General features: G+C 38.9%; 3 protein-coding genes across 6 annotated transcripts; 2 read left to right on the forward strand and 1 right to left on the reverse strand.

Annotated features, from left to right (window-relative positions):
- Positions 1-156: 156 nt before the first annotated feature.
- Positions 157-3,074, forward strand: LOC108141105. Of its 3 annotated transcripts, none has more exons than XM_017264315.2 (5): positions 157-213; positions 450-610; positions 688-924; positions 1,474-2,524; positions 2,599-3,074. In XM_017264315.2, the coding sequence occupies exons 3-5, from the start codon at positions 711-713 to the stop codon at positions 3,026-3,028; spliced, it is 1,695 nt and encodes a 564-aa protein (XP_017119804.1). In that variant the 5' UTR covers positions 157-213; positions 450-610; positions 688-710; the 3' UTR covers positions 3,029-3,074. The 3 variants fall into 3 exon arrangements, with proteins under 3 accessions (XP_017119804.1, XP_017119803.1, XP_041565123.1); XM_017264314.2 differs by having other exon boundaries at positions 158-213; positions 685-924; positions 2,599-3,073; XM_041709189.1 differs by lacking the exon at positions 157-213 and having other exon boundaries at positions 604-633.
- Positions 3,070-5,108, reverse strand: LOC108141107 (enolase-phosphatase E1). Its single transcript, XM_017264318.2, has 3 exons — positions 4,654-5,108; positions 3,305-3,561; positions 3,070-3,244 (listed from the first exon to the last, which is right to left on the reverse strand). Exons 1-3 carry the CDS (start codon positions 5,007-5,009, stop codon positions 3,087-3,089), a joined length of 771 nt encoding a protein of 256 aa, XP_017119807.1. The 5' UTR covers positions 5,010-5,108; the 3' UTR covers positions 3,070-3,086.
- A 352-nt stretch (positions 5,109-5,460) lies between these two features.
- Positions 5,461-16,262, forward strand: LOC108141106 (egl nine homolog 1). Of its 2 annotated transcripts, none has more exons than XM_017264316.2 (4): positions 5,461-6,514; positions 14,268-14,553; positions 14,941-15,161; positions 15,221-16,262. In XM_017264316.2, the coding sequence occupies exons 1-4, from the start codon at positions 5,928-5,930 to the stop codon at positions 15,624-15,626; spliced, it is 1,500 nt and encodes a 499-aa protein (XP_017119805.1). In that variant the 5' UTR covers positions 5,461-5,927; the 3' UTR covers positions 15,627-16,262. The 2 variants fall into 2 exon arrangements, with proteins under 2 accessions (XP_017119805.1, XP_017119806.1); XM_017264317.2 differs by lacking the exon at positions 5,461-6,514 and adding an exon at positions 12,252-12,955.
- Positions 16,263-18,009: the final 1,747 nt, after the last annotated feature.

The raw sequence follows: 18,009 nt of genomic DNA on the forward strand, positions 1-18,009 counted from the left end.
GATGTTTCCTTTATGCTATCGATGTCTTTAGAAGTTCGGCCTTATCGATGTTTTCCCTGCAGTTATCGATTATCTTAGTGAACTAATAGCTAGATTCCACTGTCACATATTTTCACATTCTGGTATAACGGTTTATATGTGGAGGCTAGAATTTGAAATTATTGCGACAACGGGTTATATGCACAAAATGTGTGGCACTTATTTCCGTATTGGGTTGGTATTGTATTGCAGGAGGGAAACAAGGTTATTTTAATTATTATGAGTCCCATTTAAAACATATAAAAAATCAATTACTTTTAAAGTATAGACGTTTGAACAAAATGGTGTGGTAATCCCTATAAACGAGCTGAGTAATTATTCGATTCGTTTAAGTTCCACTATTTCATAGTAATAATTTTTTTCACGGCCATATAAAGGAGTAAAATCGTTTGCCATCAATCTATTCAAAGGAAGGGTATTAAACTTTTCTGAACATGACTCGAGATTATATGAAACCCATGCGTCTGCGCGGACGAAGTGCATCCGAAACCAGGACAGCGACAGCTAATCGGTGCGTGACCTGGCGAATGGTGTGCCCAAAACGGAAGTGCACAAAAACAAACAGTGCCAGGTAACCGCTGGCAACAACTCCAGGTTGTGCTTGGTATTGATAAAGCGCGTTTGCAACAATTATCTATTTTCCAGCAGGCTAGACTTCCGCTTTTCGCAGCATGAGCTCGCACTATCTCAATTCCTGTGTGAAAGTGCCCATCGATCCGTGCAACAACTGTCCGGCTCCAGTTTACAATCGCCCCAAACTCTGTTCTTTCGGTGGCAAGAAGGCCACGGGCTCGGCTCCCATTGCATCACCGGAGGCGGAGACACCTGCGTGGAGCAGCCAAATGGGTGTCAGGTCGCTGGCCAAGTTCTACGACAGTATACCTGGTAAGTTTGGTGCTGGGAGCCAACACTTGTCGAAGGAGAAAGGTTCAAAAAGTGAATATTGGTAGTAAATTTGGAGTAGGCTATGTGTAATGGCAATGCTAACCAAGCTTTTCTTTGATTTATATACATTTAATATTAAATTTACAGGGGTTACCTTAAGCTGAAGAGCTAATAATGTTCTGAGAAGTTTATTATACCCGCTATCAGTCAAGTAAAATGGTATATTGTATTCTTAAAAAAGTATATAACTAACCCTATAAAGAGTCGACCTAGCTCTGTCCGCATATATGTTCGTAAGAAGGTCGAGATCTTGGAAATTAGAAATTTATCCAAGTTTATTTAAAGATTTGACAACTCTTACTTGATCGGCTGTTGATCCTGATCAATAATATAAATACTTAATAGAAAACGGTTTCTTTTACTTATTACAAACTTTTCAACGACACCGTTTTACTCCACGAGTGTTGGGGTATAATAAAAACTGTATGTAATAGCTGAAAATTATAATTTTTACTACATATGTATCTCTTTTTCCTTGATTTTTTCCAGACTACTGTGATGTTAAGCACCTGCACCAGGCGGAGTTCTACTCCACGCTGGAGAGTCTGCGAAGCACGAGCCGTGAACTGCGAGATCAGCCAGCTGCAGCTCCAACTCGAGCACGATGTGCTAGTGCCAGCAGTAGTTCGTTGGGTCATGGAAAGTCGAAAAAGCGGTCGTCCAAAGGGAAAAAGATAAAAAAGCATCCTTTGGTTCTGGATCCTGTTCCTCCGCCACCGCCACCAATATTAGTGATCCCTGAGCACCAAGATAAATGCGTCAGTCCCGCAGTCGTCCATACTTCAAAATCCAGTTGCCTTAGCGAGGAGTACAACAAATGCCTCAGAGATTTGAGCCGCCTGAAGAGCTTCAAAGAGGACTTTGCCGTAGAAGTGGCGGATTTCAAGAGGTCCCTTAAAAGTTTCGAGGCGGAGTTCCGTAGGCCAAAGTCTATCAGCAGCAATGCGACCCAAACGCAGACTCACAGCCAGAGCCAGACGCACAACCGCTGCCAGCCGACAGTTAATCCTGGCCAGCACACGGCAGAACGGGCCAAGTGCCGAAGGGAAATGCTGCGCAGGTGCTTCAGTGTCAATGATCTTCAGGCAAGCGCCTCAGAGCCAAATCCAAAGCCTTCCAAACTCGCTCATCCTAAAATGAGCAACTATTTCCCTTGCCGCAAGGATGAGGATGTTCCCAAGATACAGATCCAATCGCCCACCGCCTCCTCGAAGCGTAGCAGTAGTGCATCCACCACAGTAAGAGGTCGAGGAAGACGCGTCAGGGGAAGGAAACCGAAACCTGGGCCAATTCCAAAGGAAGAGAAGTCACTGCCACCGCTGAGCATCTTTGATTTGCCAGAGGAACCGCCACAGAGACGAACGCCGAGTGTGTCACCATTGCACCCGGTCTCGCGTCCAAATCTAGCGGCCACTTTGAGGGCTGAAGTTTCCCGGAAAAAGGTTAAGGAGCTGAAAAACAATTGCACCTACCATGATCCACGTCCGCAATTCGATTGGGAGGTGCGAAAGACGCCTGCTTGGAAGTCGCTCTCCTTGAAGTGAGTATTGCTAAGTCGCTAGATACATCTTATCATTAATTAATATCCCAATTATGCTTGTTTCTATCATTCAGCGAATCCCACAAAGCTTTGTTATCCATCCGTCTGGCCACCCGAAAGGCAGAACAAGCTTTTCAAGAGCGCCAGTATGAGCTGCATATGGAAATGATGCGGCAGCGGGTAAAATCCGCTCCACTCCTGCTCGAGGGACCCACCTTCTGGGGCCCAGAGGTGGGCAAGTTGACCCACACCTGCCGGAGCGAGGAAATGCGCCACTCTTGCGAGGGCAGCCGGCAGCGAAGGAAGAAAAAGTCCGAGTGCGCGGCGCAGGATGCGGACGCCAAGCTGCAGCAGTTGCGCAAGATCTACGGCCCGGAGAAGTCCTGTTCGCGGCAGTCCCAAAGGAGCAAGCGGTCCGGAAGAAGAGCACAGGGACTTACCACGGAAACGCCCAGTCACGACAGCGGCGACGACCTGTGCAGCGTAGACCGGGCTTTCCTCTAGAGAATCACCTAATTTCCAAGCACCTAGTCAAAATATATGTATACTTTTTTGGATTGACCTACGCCAGCGGTTTATTTTCTGGCAGTTTTAGGTTTTGAAGTGGTTTAAAGTCCGTAATCACCTCGAAGCTGCTTTTTTGATCATCTGTCAAGGCGGCGTTTCCAGGTCGCTGAAGGATAATGGCTTTCAATCCTGCAGAGCGAGCAGCTGCGGCTTCTAAAATGCGTTACAACAGGATTAGCAAACTGAGTGACAAGGCATTAAACAATCCATTACCTCCTGGAATATCCGTGAGAAAGAGTATATGCTGCGGCTCCTCTGCCAACGCTTTGGCTATATTTTCATACGATCGTTGTTCCTGTTTGTGGCCCACATGGGTGTCGAAATGGGCACTGAGGTAGGGTTGCAGGTTTCCGGCTATGCTATTTCCAAAGATCAGCTTTTGGGCAGCCACGCTGCCGCTGGAGTAGACACCAATTCGGAGACCAGCAGCACACCAGGCCTGAAACGCTGCGGGGACATCTTCAAAGACACTTAAAAAAAAGAACAAGGGCATTTAATTAGTAAGGAGACCGAAAGAAGCTATAATTACGACCAATTATAACATATTCTTCAAGTTAAAAAAAATAATTCAATAGACAAAATCCAGTTGTTAAGGATAAAGTTCTACAAATTTAAATGTAGACAATTTAAACAATTTAAAATTAAAAAAAAAAAATAATAATAATTATTGTTTTTTTAAATAATTTAATGAACCCTTTTTACGCTCACTTTGATTATTTTATTATTATTATATATTATTTTGTTTCAAGGATTAACAGGATTGACAACGACCAATGCCGCCTCGCAAACATCTGCAATGAACTAACAACATATGTTGTATGGTTAGTGAATGAACTTAGATACGAGTCAAAGAAATAACATTTAAATTAATTACTGAACTTTAAATTATTGTTGAACTTTAACTTTTTCGTTGCAATTTACCTTTGCTAATAATTCAGTGTTATTGTTTTAGTTTGATGAACTTTATAAGAAAGATATGTTGACAAACAATTTACATTTCATTACGCTCCAGCTTAAAATGTTGTTTAATCGAGTATTTAAAAAAAAATTTATTTCTTTAATAATATTTAAAAGAGATTAAATATCTAGGAGTTTATTTGTAAAAATTAAAAATCAAAGAAGTTATAACTTGTTTCATTTATTTCGTTTTTTCCTATAGGAGCTTTATGATATAGTAATCCGATCCGGCTTATATACAACTTATACTACCTCCAATAAATAAAATACCTACGGGGAAGTTCCACTCATTCATCATCCTAGTTTGCGAAAAAAAAACGGACAGAATGACGGACAGTTGGACATGGAAAGACTTTCCTGGTTTTGCTGATCGAGAATATATTTATAAAGGATTGTCTCTTCTGACTTTAATTATAATACCCTCAGCACGAATTGATAAACAGTTGTTTCTAATTTACTAAAAACAAAATAGTTTTTTGCTTATTTGAACTTTTAGCGTTTTTGACAATAAAAACAACTAAAATTCAAAATTTCGTAGATAAGAAATTTAGGTTATGTATTAGATAGGGGCAAAGTATTGTACTATAGCTCTAGGGGAAACTTACTGGCCCTTCAGCTGTCCATCACTATAACCCTGAGCCCAAATTAATCCCTGGAGCGTTTTCATCGGAGTGACCTTCAGATCTTTGTCGATTAGGTAGCGCACAAAGCCGGTTATGAGTTTTACATCCACGTTTTCAGGAAGATCACATAATGTGTTTTTGTAATCCGAAAACTGGGGCACTTGTTGCAGATCCTGGACAATTTGATTGGTATCATCTCCTCCCCAGGAATCCCTTAGAAACTTCTCCACATTGTTCTTGGCGTACGGAAAGAGAACATCGTGCACGAAACTGATCGATGTGGTAGTACCCTCGATGTCCACTAGAACCACTTTGGCCACACGTTCACTCGACGTCATCGCGTTTATCAGTGGAATATTGTAATCACGCGGACTTAATGTTTTCCCGAGGGCTCAGCATCTGTTTATGGTCTGATAGTAGAGATGGCACTGCGAGTGACCGGCTATCGGTTGGTAATGACCAATGAAGATAGCTAATAAAAAGCTAGATTTTAACTAATGCGGACTTCTCACAGCTGCTTACAAAATTGTTTAGACTTAACAAACAAATATAAAAGGACTGAAAATAACATCAGAGATATTTAAAAAAAACCATGCTGAAGAAATATTTTATCTACTTAACTGCCAGGTCTGCTTGCTTTTAAAATATATCCGTTAAAAATAGCTACTTTTTAAGTTTAATTAAGAAGTGACACCTTTATGTGTATCGCTTTGTTATCGATATCGCTTGCTGACCTGCTTTTAGTGTTGTGCAACGCCGGCATTACTATCGTACACGCAAAGTATCGGTTGACTTCCACCCCTAGGAAATAAAAAAGTTTGGGTGCAAGAAATTTTCGCTTTTTTCGCCAATTTTCGTGTATTTCAAATGACAAAACGATAACCAAATCTAAGTCGACCAACCAGATAGTGTGCAGAGTGAAAAACCCGAACCCAAATACCCTTCCAGACAAAAATAGTTGGCAACCAAAGCAACAACAATGCACATATAGCATCTGCGTGTGTTTGTGTGCGCTGTGTTTTTTTTTTGTTTATTTGGCAAGTTCGTTTGGCCTACGTGATTAAAATAAGCGCAAGCGAACTAACAGTGAAATGTTGGCTAAAACGAGTGCCGTAATTCGCATTGATAATTGATAGCCATAATCTGTGTCTGTGTGTGTGTGTGTGAGGGGGCGAAGGTGGAGCAAGAAAGAAAAGAGCAGAGAGAGCAGTCAAGGTTAGAATCGGTCGTCGCCTTTAGCTCTCCGACAAAATGCAATGAGCAGGGGTCGCGGAAAGGTCAGGGATTCAGCCAGCGGTTCCGATTCCTATTCCGGATCCAGGTCTGCCATGGACCCACCTCGCTGCTCCATCTGCGGCACTCAGCAGCAGCTACTGCGCTGCGCCAAGTGCAAGGCCGTCTACTACTGCTCCCCCGCCCACCAGCATATGGATTGGCCCGCCCACCGCACTGAGTGCCGCCTCCTGACCCGCCAAAAGGTCAACAGCAGCAGCATCGGCAGCGGCAACAACAACAAACAGCAACAGCGCCAGCAAATCCAGCAACTACAACAGGCGGTGGCATCCGCCAATCTGGAGGGCAGTGGTGCTGGCGCCAACTGCTCCACCGCCCAGATGATGACGCCTGCCCACCAGGCGCAGAGCTGGCCCGCCGAGGTGGACAACCTGCTGAATCTCCTGGGGCAGCCGGACAGCCAAGCGCAGGCGGCACCACAGGAAGTGGGACAAAAGCAGCAGCAGCAGCAGCAACACCACCACCACCACCACCATCATCATCATCACGGTGAAAAGAGCTCCAGCTATCAAATTGGACTGGCGGATGCCAGTTTCTTGGGATCAGGAAGGTAAGTCTTGGAGTTTTTGATCTACCCTCAGAGATAAGTCCATAAATGCCATCTTAAAAGTTAAAGGAGTTTGAGTTATGTTATATGGGTGTGCATTATAATGATATTCGTCAGTTTATTTTTTTATTTTCAACCATTTACAAGGCGTTTAATAAGTTGTAAATCATTAATAAAATGCAGTACAACTAGTTTATTAAATTTTCAACCATTCACAAGGCGTTTAATAAGTTTTTATCAAAAATTGTATACTTTTGACTTTTGAGACTGTTCTAACTTGTTAACTTGGCTGTACTGAAAGGGGGCAAACAAATGATTGCTTCTTCAGGTTTTTTTTTTTTTACGCTTTTAAATTTAATACCTATCCTAACTCCTGATTCCGGGGTCCTGAACTACTACTCCGTAGACTTTTTAAAATTTGTTAATGCCGATTTATTTTTTGCAAAAACAATTATAATTTCTGATACACTGCAGAGTATTTGCTGTATTCCCCCTTTTTTTAATATTTCTTGATTAAAAGTTTAACAGAATATCTTGAAATTTGATACAATAATACAGAATAGATTTTTAATTTTAACTGTTTAATAAAAACATCGTTTTTTCAAGGAATTAACCCCTACACTTGAAAGCTTCTTTGCAACAAAATTCCATTGCTGCGTGACGTTTAAATAAAATAATTGATTTATAGTTTAAGCCTTTGCTTGTCATTTGTGATAAAAAAAATGTCAAAACCTTTTTATTAGCTCGTTAAAAGGCTTTTCGTTTGACAGAATTAAAACTGATATTAAATCCTTTTCAGAAAGCATTGGTATTCTATAACCGTTCTACGTTTCTTTTTCTTTTTTGTTGCTGCTTATCTTGTCTTTGATCAGTCATGATTTCACCTGATAACTAGTTATTAAATGTTACTGGATGAAGCATTTCGATTAGTAAGACGTTCGTGCACTTGAAATTGCGTTTGCAATTTGTGGAAACATCGCGTCCGCAAACCGAAGTCTATAGCCCTAGATTAGACCCCAACATGTGCATTCTCATCGTCGTAGGCCCCGTCCCGCCCCTCACCGATCCTCACTGCATATCAAGCCAGTTACCGATAAGCGCTTACGTGCCCACTCCTGAGAAACAGCACGAAAGAAAACTAAATATGACAACGTGACGATCTATGTATTATCTATAATGAGTGTTAAAGTTTATTGCTGACAGTTTCTTCTCTTGAATAACTGTTGATTTCGAATTTTATGAATGATTACTATTTCTGGTCTTTAAACTTAAAAGGAATATTGTTTTTATTAGCATTTTTGTTTTTCATCATTCGATACAGGCAAAAAAAGAATTTCAATTAAAATTTGATCTCAGGACAAACAAAGTTATGACCACTACATCTTAAGCTGATGCCGGTATATTGTACATCTTTGATAAATAATAAAGGAAAACTTACCTTTTAAGTATTTTGTTGAGCTTGATTACCAGTTAATCCTTAGGTATTTGAAGAAAAGATAATCTTTTACAAATTTTAGTAAAAAAATGCATTAAATGTTTTGCAATGTCCATATATATGTTTATAAAAAATATTTGTTACTATTTCATTTTGTAAATTAAACAATTATACTCTAAACTCGTGAAGTTTAATTACATTTTAAAAGAGTTTAAAATTTAGTACTTTTAAATTTGTATGGTATTCTTTTGTTGCGGCTTAGGAATTTAAACTAGTTAATGTTTTGGTAAGGTAAATAGTTAGAAAACAGTTAAACTTTTTTTTAATTTTTATTTGTTTTCAAATTGCGAAAATTTTTTTCGTTATGGGAACTTGTTTCCATTTGTATGAAGTATCTTTTCTAAATGACAGTTTGTAATTACCAGAAACAAATGCGCAAACGTTTTAGTGCCCTGCTATTCGATTCGCACTTCGTCGCAAGATGCCACCTCTCAAGCCGGGTATTTACCTTTGGCATTACGTGCCCGGCAGTCGTTTGCTTATGGCGACCATAGCCGATCTGATAGCACCTGCATTCGCACCCGCAGTCGCATTTTCCGCTGACTTTGTAATTATTCTGTTGCGCAGTTCATTGCGTTCGAATCTTTGTTGCTCGCTTATTTATTTATTTTTGCTTTACACCCCGGCATTATTAACAGATACAACAAACATTTATCGCACACACCGGACAATATATATAAATTCTTTTGCAATCGTTGGGCGAAAAAACTCTAGCGAATCGCTCTGAGTCATGAATAACACTGACCAATAAAATAAATGGTTTTGTTTTTGCTTTCTACTTTCGAACTTCTATAACTCAAAACAAATTAAGCCCCCCAAAAACTTTAAACTGTAGAATAAGTATCAAGTATAGTTTTTATACCCTTGCAGAGGGTATTATAATTTCAGTCAGAATTTTGCATCGCAGTAAAGGAGACATTTCCGACCCTAAAATATATATATGTTCTTGATCAGAGAGTCGATCTAGCCATGTCCGTCTGTCCGCCCGTCTATTTCTACGCAAATTGGTCTCTCAGTTTTAAAGCTATCTGCATGAAATTTTCCCAAAAGTTGTATTCCTTTTGCAGGTAGTATATAAATCGGATCGAGCCGGATCGGACGAGTATAGCATATAGCTCTAATAGGAAAAAACGGCAAAAAAGGAAACAAAAAGTATAACTTTGCTGTTTTTGTAATATTTTGTTTAGTTCTTGTTTATTATTTCTGAATTATGGTTTAAATTTGACTTAAATCGGACGACTATATCATATAGCTCCCATGGGAACAATCGGAATATAATAATAATATTATCATGAAGCTGGCATAGGAACGATCGAATAAATGAGCTGAAAATCGTTATAGTTTCAATGTTTTTAGGCATACACAAATAAATAAAAATTTAAATGTGTTCAAGAATATTTAATTTTGCAAAAGCTGCAAGCGTAAATTAACTTTGGTTTGCCAAAGTCTGCTTCCTTTCTTGTTTTAATTAGAAATAAATGTTATTATATCCTTTTAAAAACATATATTTAATCTTATAAATTTAAGAAACTTAATTTTGTTTGTTTGAAATAAGTACCGAGAACCTCGATTATATTGACTTTTCTTATTTTGATTTGTGTGGTCAATGCTAATTGATTAAGAATGTATTGCAATTTTGCCGACCAATGTAATGAATGTTTCTTCTTTTTGAACTTCTTATCACCCGGATTGGGTGGTCCGTTCTCCAGGGTGGTCCGAAGCGTTTTGCCTACGTGCCAGGAATAAGCAAGCGTACCGCTCAAATCGTGTAATCAAAACTAAGCATTTGCCTAAGCTTTTAGATTTCAATCTGCCGCGAGATGTGTTGTTCTTTATCAAACAATTAGCAGTCAGCCCGACGTGATCTCATTTTCAGGGGTTTGCAAAATTCCGACATTGTTTATAAATGTGCTAAATTTGCTGCTGTTCCTGTCAAGCTACTTTCAGGAAAAAATAAACAATACGGTTGCGCAAAACTCGATAAACAACGATCGTCCAAAAACCACATTCATCCGCCGCCGGCTGTCAATGTCACATATTTGATGAGAAAGGTTAACATCCATTATCCCTGTTGATTTATTAATAAAGCTGAATATAAGTATTTTCACATATTTTGATTATTTTTTGTGTACTAGAAAGAAAATTTGTTAAACACAATTGTATGCAAGATATGTACACAAAGCAATACGTTACATTATGGTGAGATTTTCTTCTTCTTCAGTGAAATTTATACCAAGTAATTTTTGTTACAAAACTCATAATGATTACTGTATATTAAAAATAAAAAAAATCATAAAAAATTGAAAACTTCGTGGAATTTCACTTTATTTGAAGAAAGTATTTAAGTACTAAATCAGGTCTTGTCTGAAAATCGGTATATATCATAATAGTTTCTTATTTTCTTCGTTATCACTTTTAATTATTCTACCCTTGATATTTTTTGTTTGCATATCTTATTCATTCTATTCTATTTCAAAATACTCACTGAAGCAATATCTGATGATAAATCTCGAACATAAAACAATCCAAAGCGAACTACGTAGGCAGACGCACGTCATCAAGGTCGTCTGTCGCTCAGTGCGTGTGCGCCTGCCATGCCGCGCCTCCCCCCCATGCCCTGCCCTTTTTCCACCCACTTGGAGGGCTGAGAGCTGCGTGTGGTACACGTGCCGCAGTCGCCGTCGTAGCACGTAATACATCACAGACGAAGGGCTCAAATCGATCATTACTTTATACACAAAAAACATGATTGCACTTAAAGAAATCATGACTAGTTGAGTAGCATAATAACAAAAGAATAAATGTCACCGTGTATTCAAAAAAACTGCAATCAGGGTTGGTAGTATTAGTTCCTCGAGAGGTGAAATATTACCCCAAATTTATAAACAAAGATCAATTTTTTTGGAATCTATTCCATACGACAAAAGTGTGGAAAGTTCCTCTAATAAATGTAAAAACCATTTTAAAACATATTAGAAATTTCCTAAAAAGCCTTAGTAACCTTGTTGTCGTGTGTTATTCATATTAAGACTAGTCCTCGGTTGTTTTAATTATAATTTGGTTTAATTTTAATGATTGATGATGCGAAAGTTCCACAGTTTTTTCTCTCAGTGAATACTGGCTCCGACTTTGAACTGGGCCGTTGACCCAATTCTGTGGTACGTACACTCGCACTGCTTCCGCGAGTTTCCGACGTTCTGTAGCTCATCTTCGGGTTTATTTTCAAACCAATTTTTTTAGCAGTCATTTTGTATCAAACAAATTTTAATATCTATCTCTGCCCCCCTTGCACTCCCTTAGTTGGCATACGTCTTTTTTAAACTCTCTTGGCTATCGCATTAACGCCCGTGCGTGTGCCCCTTGGACGTCTGTGTGGGTACGCTCGCATGTGCGTGTGGCTAAGTGTGTGTGCTGGGCTACGTGACGATTGTTGCGCTTGTCTTTTTTGCTTTTGCGTTTGCTTTTGCTTTTCCAGGCTTTTCCGTTTGCGTTTGTTCGGTGTTTGCAGAGTGTTTTTGGATTCGTTTGAAGGGCGAGCGGAGCGAGTATGTCACTTCCATTTTTCTTTGACTTTGCGAATGATCCCCTTTATTTGCATTACCAAGACGGTTTCTCGTTATATGCAGCTGCCTTTTACCTTTAATTTTGCCATATTTTCCACTATTTACCCACACCTACCAATGTGCTGCTTATCGCCTTAGGCGGCTACTCCTTCTTTAGTCGCTTCCCAGGCCCCCAATTCTCATTCGCTCTGTAACATCACGGACGCTCTGAAATAGTGATGTCAGGTTTCGAAAGAGAGAAAATAGCTAGAACTAACTAGCTCCTGTCTTTTTGTATTGTTTTTAAAAGTCCAACAACAACACGCAAATATCATAGCTAAGCCTCTCAAAGATTACTATTATTTGAGGTTGGGCTGAGTAAGTTAACAATTTCAAAGCTGAAGATCCGGACTGGCTATCACTGTATTAATATAAAGTCGATTTACCTTAAATAACTTATTTGAAATTAGAATTACAAAAATTATGGTCTGGAAAACATTATATTAAAATGTATTTGGAATAAGTTAAAAAATTGTACGTCAAATAAAAAACGACTTATTATACAAAGTTAAACAAATTTTTAATAAAATCTGATTTAGCGGTAAGTTAGCTAAAATGTCTGCACCTGCTCTCCCTTGCTCTCTTCCTCTCTCCCAGTGCGTGAGGCAACGGTATTGGGCTATTGCGACTCGCGCTGCTCCCGCATTCGCAAACAAACGGCAACGAGTGCGGTTCGTGTCAGCTGCTCCACATTTGTACTGAAATAAGCTAACCGAAGCCCAACGATAAACAAACGTGACTAACGGTGCAAAAACAAAAAAATAAAATCAAAACAAAAACCAGCTAGTGAAACAAAACAAAGCAACTATATATAGGCAATATTTGAAGTTGGTCGGAACAAATGCAATCTGAAATTATTCATACCTGCCCACCAACACGATTGCAACAACGCGGCGCCCTACACCGATATACGATATAATATAATATAACGGCCGGTGTCTCTCTCTAACTCGCTCGCGCTGCCTCCCTTTAACGATCGGGGTTCGCATTGGCATAAAAATCGCAGGCAATTTCAAAGTTTCTTTAGTTGTGCGTGAATTTTTGGAGAAGTCACTGTAGAACCTTTCTCCTCCTAAAAGAAAACCTAATAATTAAACTGAATATAAAAAACACATAACATTCAAAAACCAAAAAGTTGAGAACCCAAGAACCAACAAATTCTGTGGATAACAAATCCTTACAAGTGCCAGAAAAGTACATAGTTCGAGTGATTTTGGTCAAACACAAGCTGACTGATCAAGGCAAAATGATAACATCCACGACGACCACGGACTATAAAAACTTTTTCAAGCACTCGGCACATCCTGCAAATGCTGAGCAATTTTTCCGGGAACTACTGGACAAGCGGTAAATGGCTTTTACGATCTTGGGAGGTGCTTTAGGAACCTTTTAAGGATAAACCATTTGGAAGTTAGAGGTGGCAATAGTAGAAGCTCTATGAATGGGGGAATAATTTGAGGAAAACCAAACTGAATAAGCAACATTTTGTGATCCTTTCGACCATAAAGTCTTAAATATCAGAATTAATCAAGTTAAACAGTAACAGTTGAAATACCATTAGAAATTGTAGGTACAATGTTTATTTTTTTGGATTTTTATAAATAAGGTCTAAAATTTCCATTGATTATATTAAAACTAAAAATACTTTCCTTTAATGAAATTCATCACTAGTTTGATATGGTCAGTGAGGTAAAGGCGTTTGTTGTTTGTTTGTTCCCTAATACTATAATAACATATATCCCATTATGCAGACTCATGAGTACGAATATTCTCAGATTGAGTGCAATATACTTGATTAATTTTCTCTGTGTAGTTTAACTATTTTCTCTTCACCGATTTTTGCACTGGTTACAAACTGTTGAATATCAGTTATCATTGATTATGAATGCCAAAAAAAAAACCGGTTATCCATTTTTGTTTGTGGTATTAATGTCTTATATCTTAATCTTTCGGAAACCTGTGAATTTGTATATTTATATTAGCGCATGTTGGCAAAAAAACCACTTGCTCTATAGTATCTCTTTCCTTGTAGTTCTTCTCTTTGCCACTCCGGTATTTATACTGATCAAACGTGCAGCACGTTTTGGAAATTTTTTTTATTTTTGCGACAATAATTTACACTTTATGACTTTTTTTATAGCTTCTGTGAACTTGCGCGAAGATGTTTCAATTCTGTTTTATTTATTTATGTTTTGCAATGTATAGCTTTGCTTTGCTTATCCGGAATTTTGCGATCGTCTGGGCCAATCGGTGTGAGTGGGCCAGTTCTGTTCCGATCCGTTCAGTTCTGGGTGGCCTACGTGACTGGGAACCAACGACTTGTATGAAAATATTGGTTTTATAGGCGCATCATAAAAAAGTCGTAAAATTGTATGCATCGCAGCACTGGTTGCTCTAACGGCCGTTAAAAAAAAGCTTAAGTCTAATTAAACATTTGTGCTAAAAATAGGTAGGAAAAGCGCTGTCTAGATCTACAGAATGCAGGGGTTTCCCCAAGGTGACCTCACCCACATAGGCATCTCTAAAACGATTACAGACGAATGGCCTTGAAAGGTCTTTTTTTATTTGTTCCTCTCGGGTTTGTCGAATTAATGAAACGCAATTGAATTTTTTCTGTCTGATTAAAGTTCTTTGTTTTTCTTATGTTTTTTTTCCGCAGTGAGCGCCGCTATGAGGATCTATGCCGGAACATCATCAGCGACATGAACCAGTACGGTTTGTCCGTTGTGGATGATTTCCTGGGCGTGGAGACGGGGCTGAAGATCCTCAACGAGGTTCGGAGCATGTACAACGCAGGCGCTTTTCAAGATGGCCAGGTGGTCACCAACCAGATGCCCGATGCTCCCTCTTCGGCGGTTAGCGGCGACAAGATCCGGGGCGATAAGATCAAGTGGGTTGGTGGCAATGAGCCCGGCTGCAGCAATGTCTGGTATCTGACAAATCAGGTGAGATATTTTTTATTTATTTTAAACCTTTTCTTAATACGAATGGCTTGAGTTCAGGATTTCTATAAAGGAGATCAATTATATTGGACTATTTTAAAATTAAAATGCAACAAAGCTGCTTGAACAAATGTTTACATATATACCTCAAAGTAATTGTAAACTTTCCGACTATGAAACAGTATATGTTCTTGCCATTCAAGTTAATACACATAAATTACATGTCTAACATAACTATCTTTTATGCTACTTTAAAATTTATTTTAATTAAGTGTTTAGAATCGTTTGGAATTACTCTCAAACTATAATAATGCATTTTGTAGAAATTTAACAGAATTCTAATAATACAGTCAATGCTTTATGTTAACCTCTATAATTAATTATTTTCAGATTGACTCTGTGGTGTATCGCGTCAACACGATGAAGGGCAATGGTATTTTGGGCAACTATCACATCAGGGAGCGCACGAGGGCGATGGTCGCATGCTATCCAGGATCTGGAACGCATTATGTCATGCATGTGGATAATCCCAAAAAGGATGGCCGCGTGATAACGGCCATTTACTACCTGAATATCAATTGGGATGCGCGGGAAAGTGGCGGCATATTGCGGTAAGTTTAGAAAACTTACCAGTATTTTGAAAATCAACTTATGTCAAAACTATTAACAGAATTCGTCCAACGCCCGGAACAACAGTCGCGGACATTGAACCGAAGTTTGACCGTTTGATTTTCTTTTGGTCGGACATTCGCAATCCGCATGAAGTGCAGCCTGCTCATCGCACCCGCTATGCCATCACCGTCTGGTACTTCGATGCCAAGGAGCGCGAGGAGGCTCTCAATAGGGCCAAGCTGGAGAACAGCAAGACGAACAATGTGGCAGCTCAGGCCCAAGCCCAGCTGGCTGAACCAGACTCAACCACAACCCCGCCCGCCACACCAGCAGCAGCAGCAGCAGCAGCAGCAACACCTTCATCCACATCTAGTCTGCCGGCCAGCATGTCCACGGGAACGGGAGCGTTGAATGCCAATGTGTCGAGCAATGCCTGCGCCGCTGGCAGCGAAATATGCACGTAACCCAAGCTGGCAGCGCAGCTAAGGGGCAACCAAAAAGTGTAAATTATTTCCAACCAAACACACATGTAAAAAGCTAGTTAAAAATTATTTATAGCTCCGGACGGGCGGCAGCCCAAGCCCGAAATGCAAAAGTGAATCAAAGCTCCTTTAGTCGTTAAGCCTCCTAGTTTAGTCTCTAAGTCGTATCCTTAGTTATTTTCGCATTAACCATTAGCTTACTGCCTTGTCAGCGTCCGAGTTGATTGTTTATTAATTATTAGTTTGTTGCATCTTTGTCAGGACCTTTTGCCTAGCTCATTCTTAGTTTTTGGCTGCCAAAGTATTATACCTAAAAAGAAGTTAACAAGCTTCAAAAGCATCAGCAACGTTCGCGACGCTCATTATATCCTATCTCAAAATTATGTAACAAGCCAGCAAATCGTGTGCAAATGCGTTCGCTGGCATCCCACTCAATCTGTCGACTCTCATGCATCTAGTTAGAAATCTTTCTGATATCGTTTACATCTAATAACAAGCGGAAATATATGTCTGTCAGAAATTTGTTCTCTTGTTATCTCTAAATCATGAAATATGTGTATTTATGGCATATCTACATATTATATGTATATTTTTATATTAAAAAGCCTGAGCAAATGATGTGCGTGTGTAATATTTTATTAATGTGTGGAGATTATAAGTCGGATGTCATGAACTTTGAAATTTCATTGAAGATATTTTAAATGTTTTTGAGTTGGGGGAAAGCTATACCAATTTAGATGAGAAGATAGTATACTTTGTGTTACTTCTGGAAAAATTCACTGCATTCTTTTGGGCAGTCAATTTAATATGTGAGTAAGTTGGTTACTAAAAAGTAATGTAAATTTGAAAATCTACCATACCGAACACACGCTAAAAATCTCACATTCACAGTTTCTAAACCCAATATAAAGACTTTGTTGATATTTGAATATACATTTTATTTTTCAGAAAAGTTTTTCATTTTTTTTAATGACTTTACATTTACATATAGTATATATTTATATATATTCTCTTGCTGCTCTGCACATGTGTTTTTTCTTTTCTGTTTTACTGAGTTTGCTTTAGTTGGAATGCAATATTATAGGTACGATACAAGTTGCACACATGAATTAATCCGATATCTAATAATGTTTTGAATAACTGAAGAACAACGAATGCATTCCATTTAAACCAAACAACCAAGGCAAACGTTCGAACTTTCGATTTTTAGTTTTTAACATTTACACTGATCAATATCGTTTGCAAATATGCTTAGTACTTGGCCGCGACCTGAATACCATCAAGATACACTTGATTTGCTTTCCAAAAATATATATATATATATGTATGTAGGTAGATATATCTCGTATATACACACGACTTAGATAATGGCCTCTGTTCGTCGAGTAATCAACTATGTATTTTCATTGCTTGCAATCTGTTGGTAGAAAAATAAACCACCTGCTGCACCCACTTTTCTATCTGACTCCCGATCTGTCTATAACCTTTGTAAAACCCTCCTCCCCTGCTCGTCCGATCCCTTTTTATATAACATAGCTGTATGGCATGGACCTTTAGTTGTGGCTTGGGTAGAGTAGTGCCCTCTTCTAAGTGGAGTTTATACAATCGTTCGGTTCTACAATCAGCATTCTAAAAGTTGTAACTGAAACAAGCGGGAGTTCCAAGGGAGTCCTCATTCAGCCCCTAAACAATCGCAAATCTATATCTCTAAGACTGTGTGTATTGTATATCTGGCGCATCTAGCTGGCGTTATGCCTACATATCCTGAATATCTTGCCTCGAATTGTGCGAATTACATTTGTTTAATTTTTGGTGCACAACAACTAGAAACGTTTGCAAACTACTCAACTTTGGTAATGGGCAAAGCACTGGAAATGCAGACACTGAGTTGGAAAAGTACTCGCTCTAGGTTGGGGATAGTTCCACACTAATTAACTGGCCGTTAGCTTTGATATACAACTGGGTACTTATTGTATGCCTGAATACATATTTCACAAATACTAAGCACTTGTTGAACTCACAACAAAAACGCAAGGGAGCAGAACTATCGGCATCAATGTTTCATCAATATAATCCATGCATTGATGGCTTAAACAATTGCATGCTGCCACAACAATGTGTTCGGCATATATTATTTAGTTTGGTATATGCACCAGTCTACAATTTAATTGACAGAAGTTACAATATAAAATTTTGCCTCGCTCTCTTTTTACTTTTAATATTAAATTCATTTCTCTTTAACGCACAACAAAATATCTACGAATTCAACAACATAGTTTCATAGGCTACTAAAATTAATATTTCTTGATTTCATATAATGCATTTAGCTTTCAGCTTGTGTGTGTGTGTGTGAGTTTGGTTGTGT

Source organism: Drosophila elegans, unplaced genomic scaffold (assembly GCF_018152505.1).
Source record: "Drosophila elegans isolate 14027-0461.03 unplaced genomic scaffold, ASM1815250v1 contig_476, whole genome shotgun sequence".
In the NCBI taxonomy this organism is placed as follows: domain Eukaryota; kingdom Metazoa; phylum Arthropoda; class Insecta; order Diptera; family Drosophilidae; genus Drosophila; species Drosophila elegans.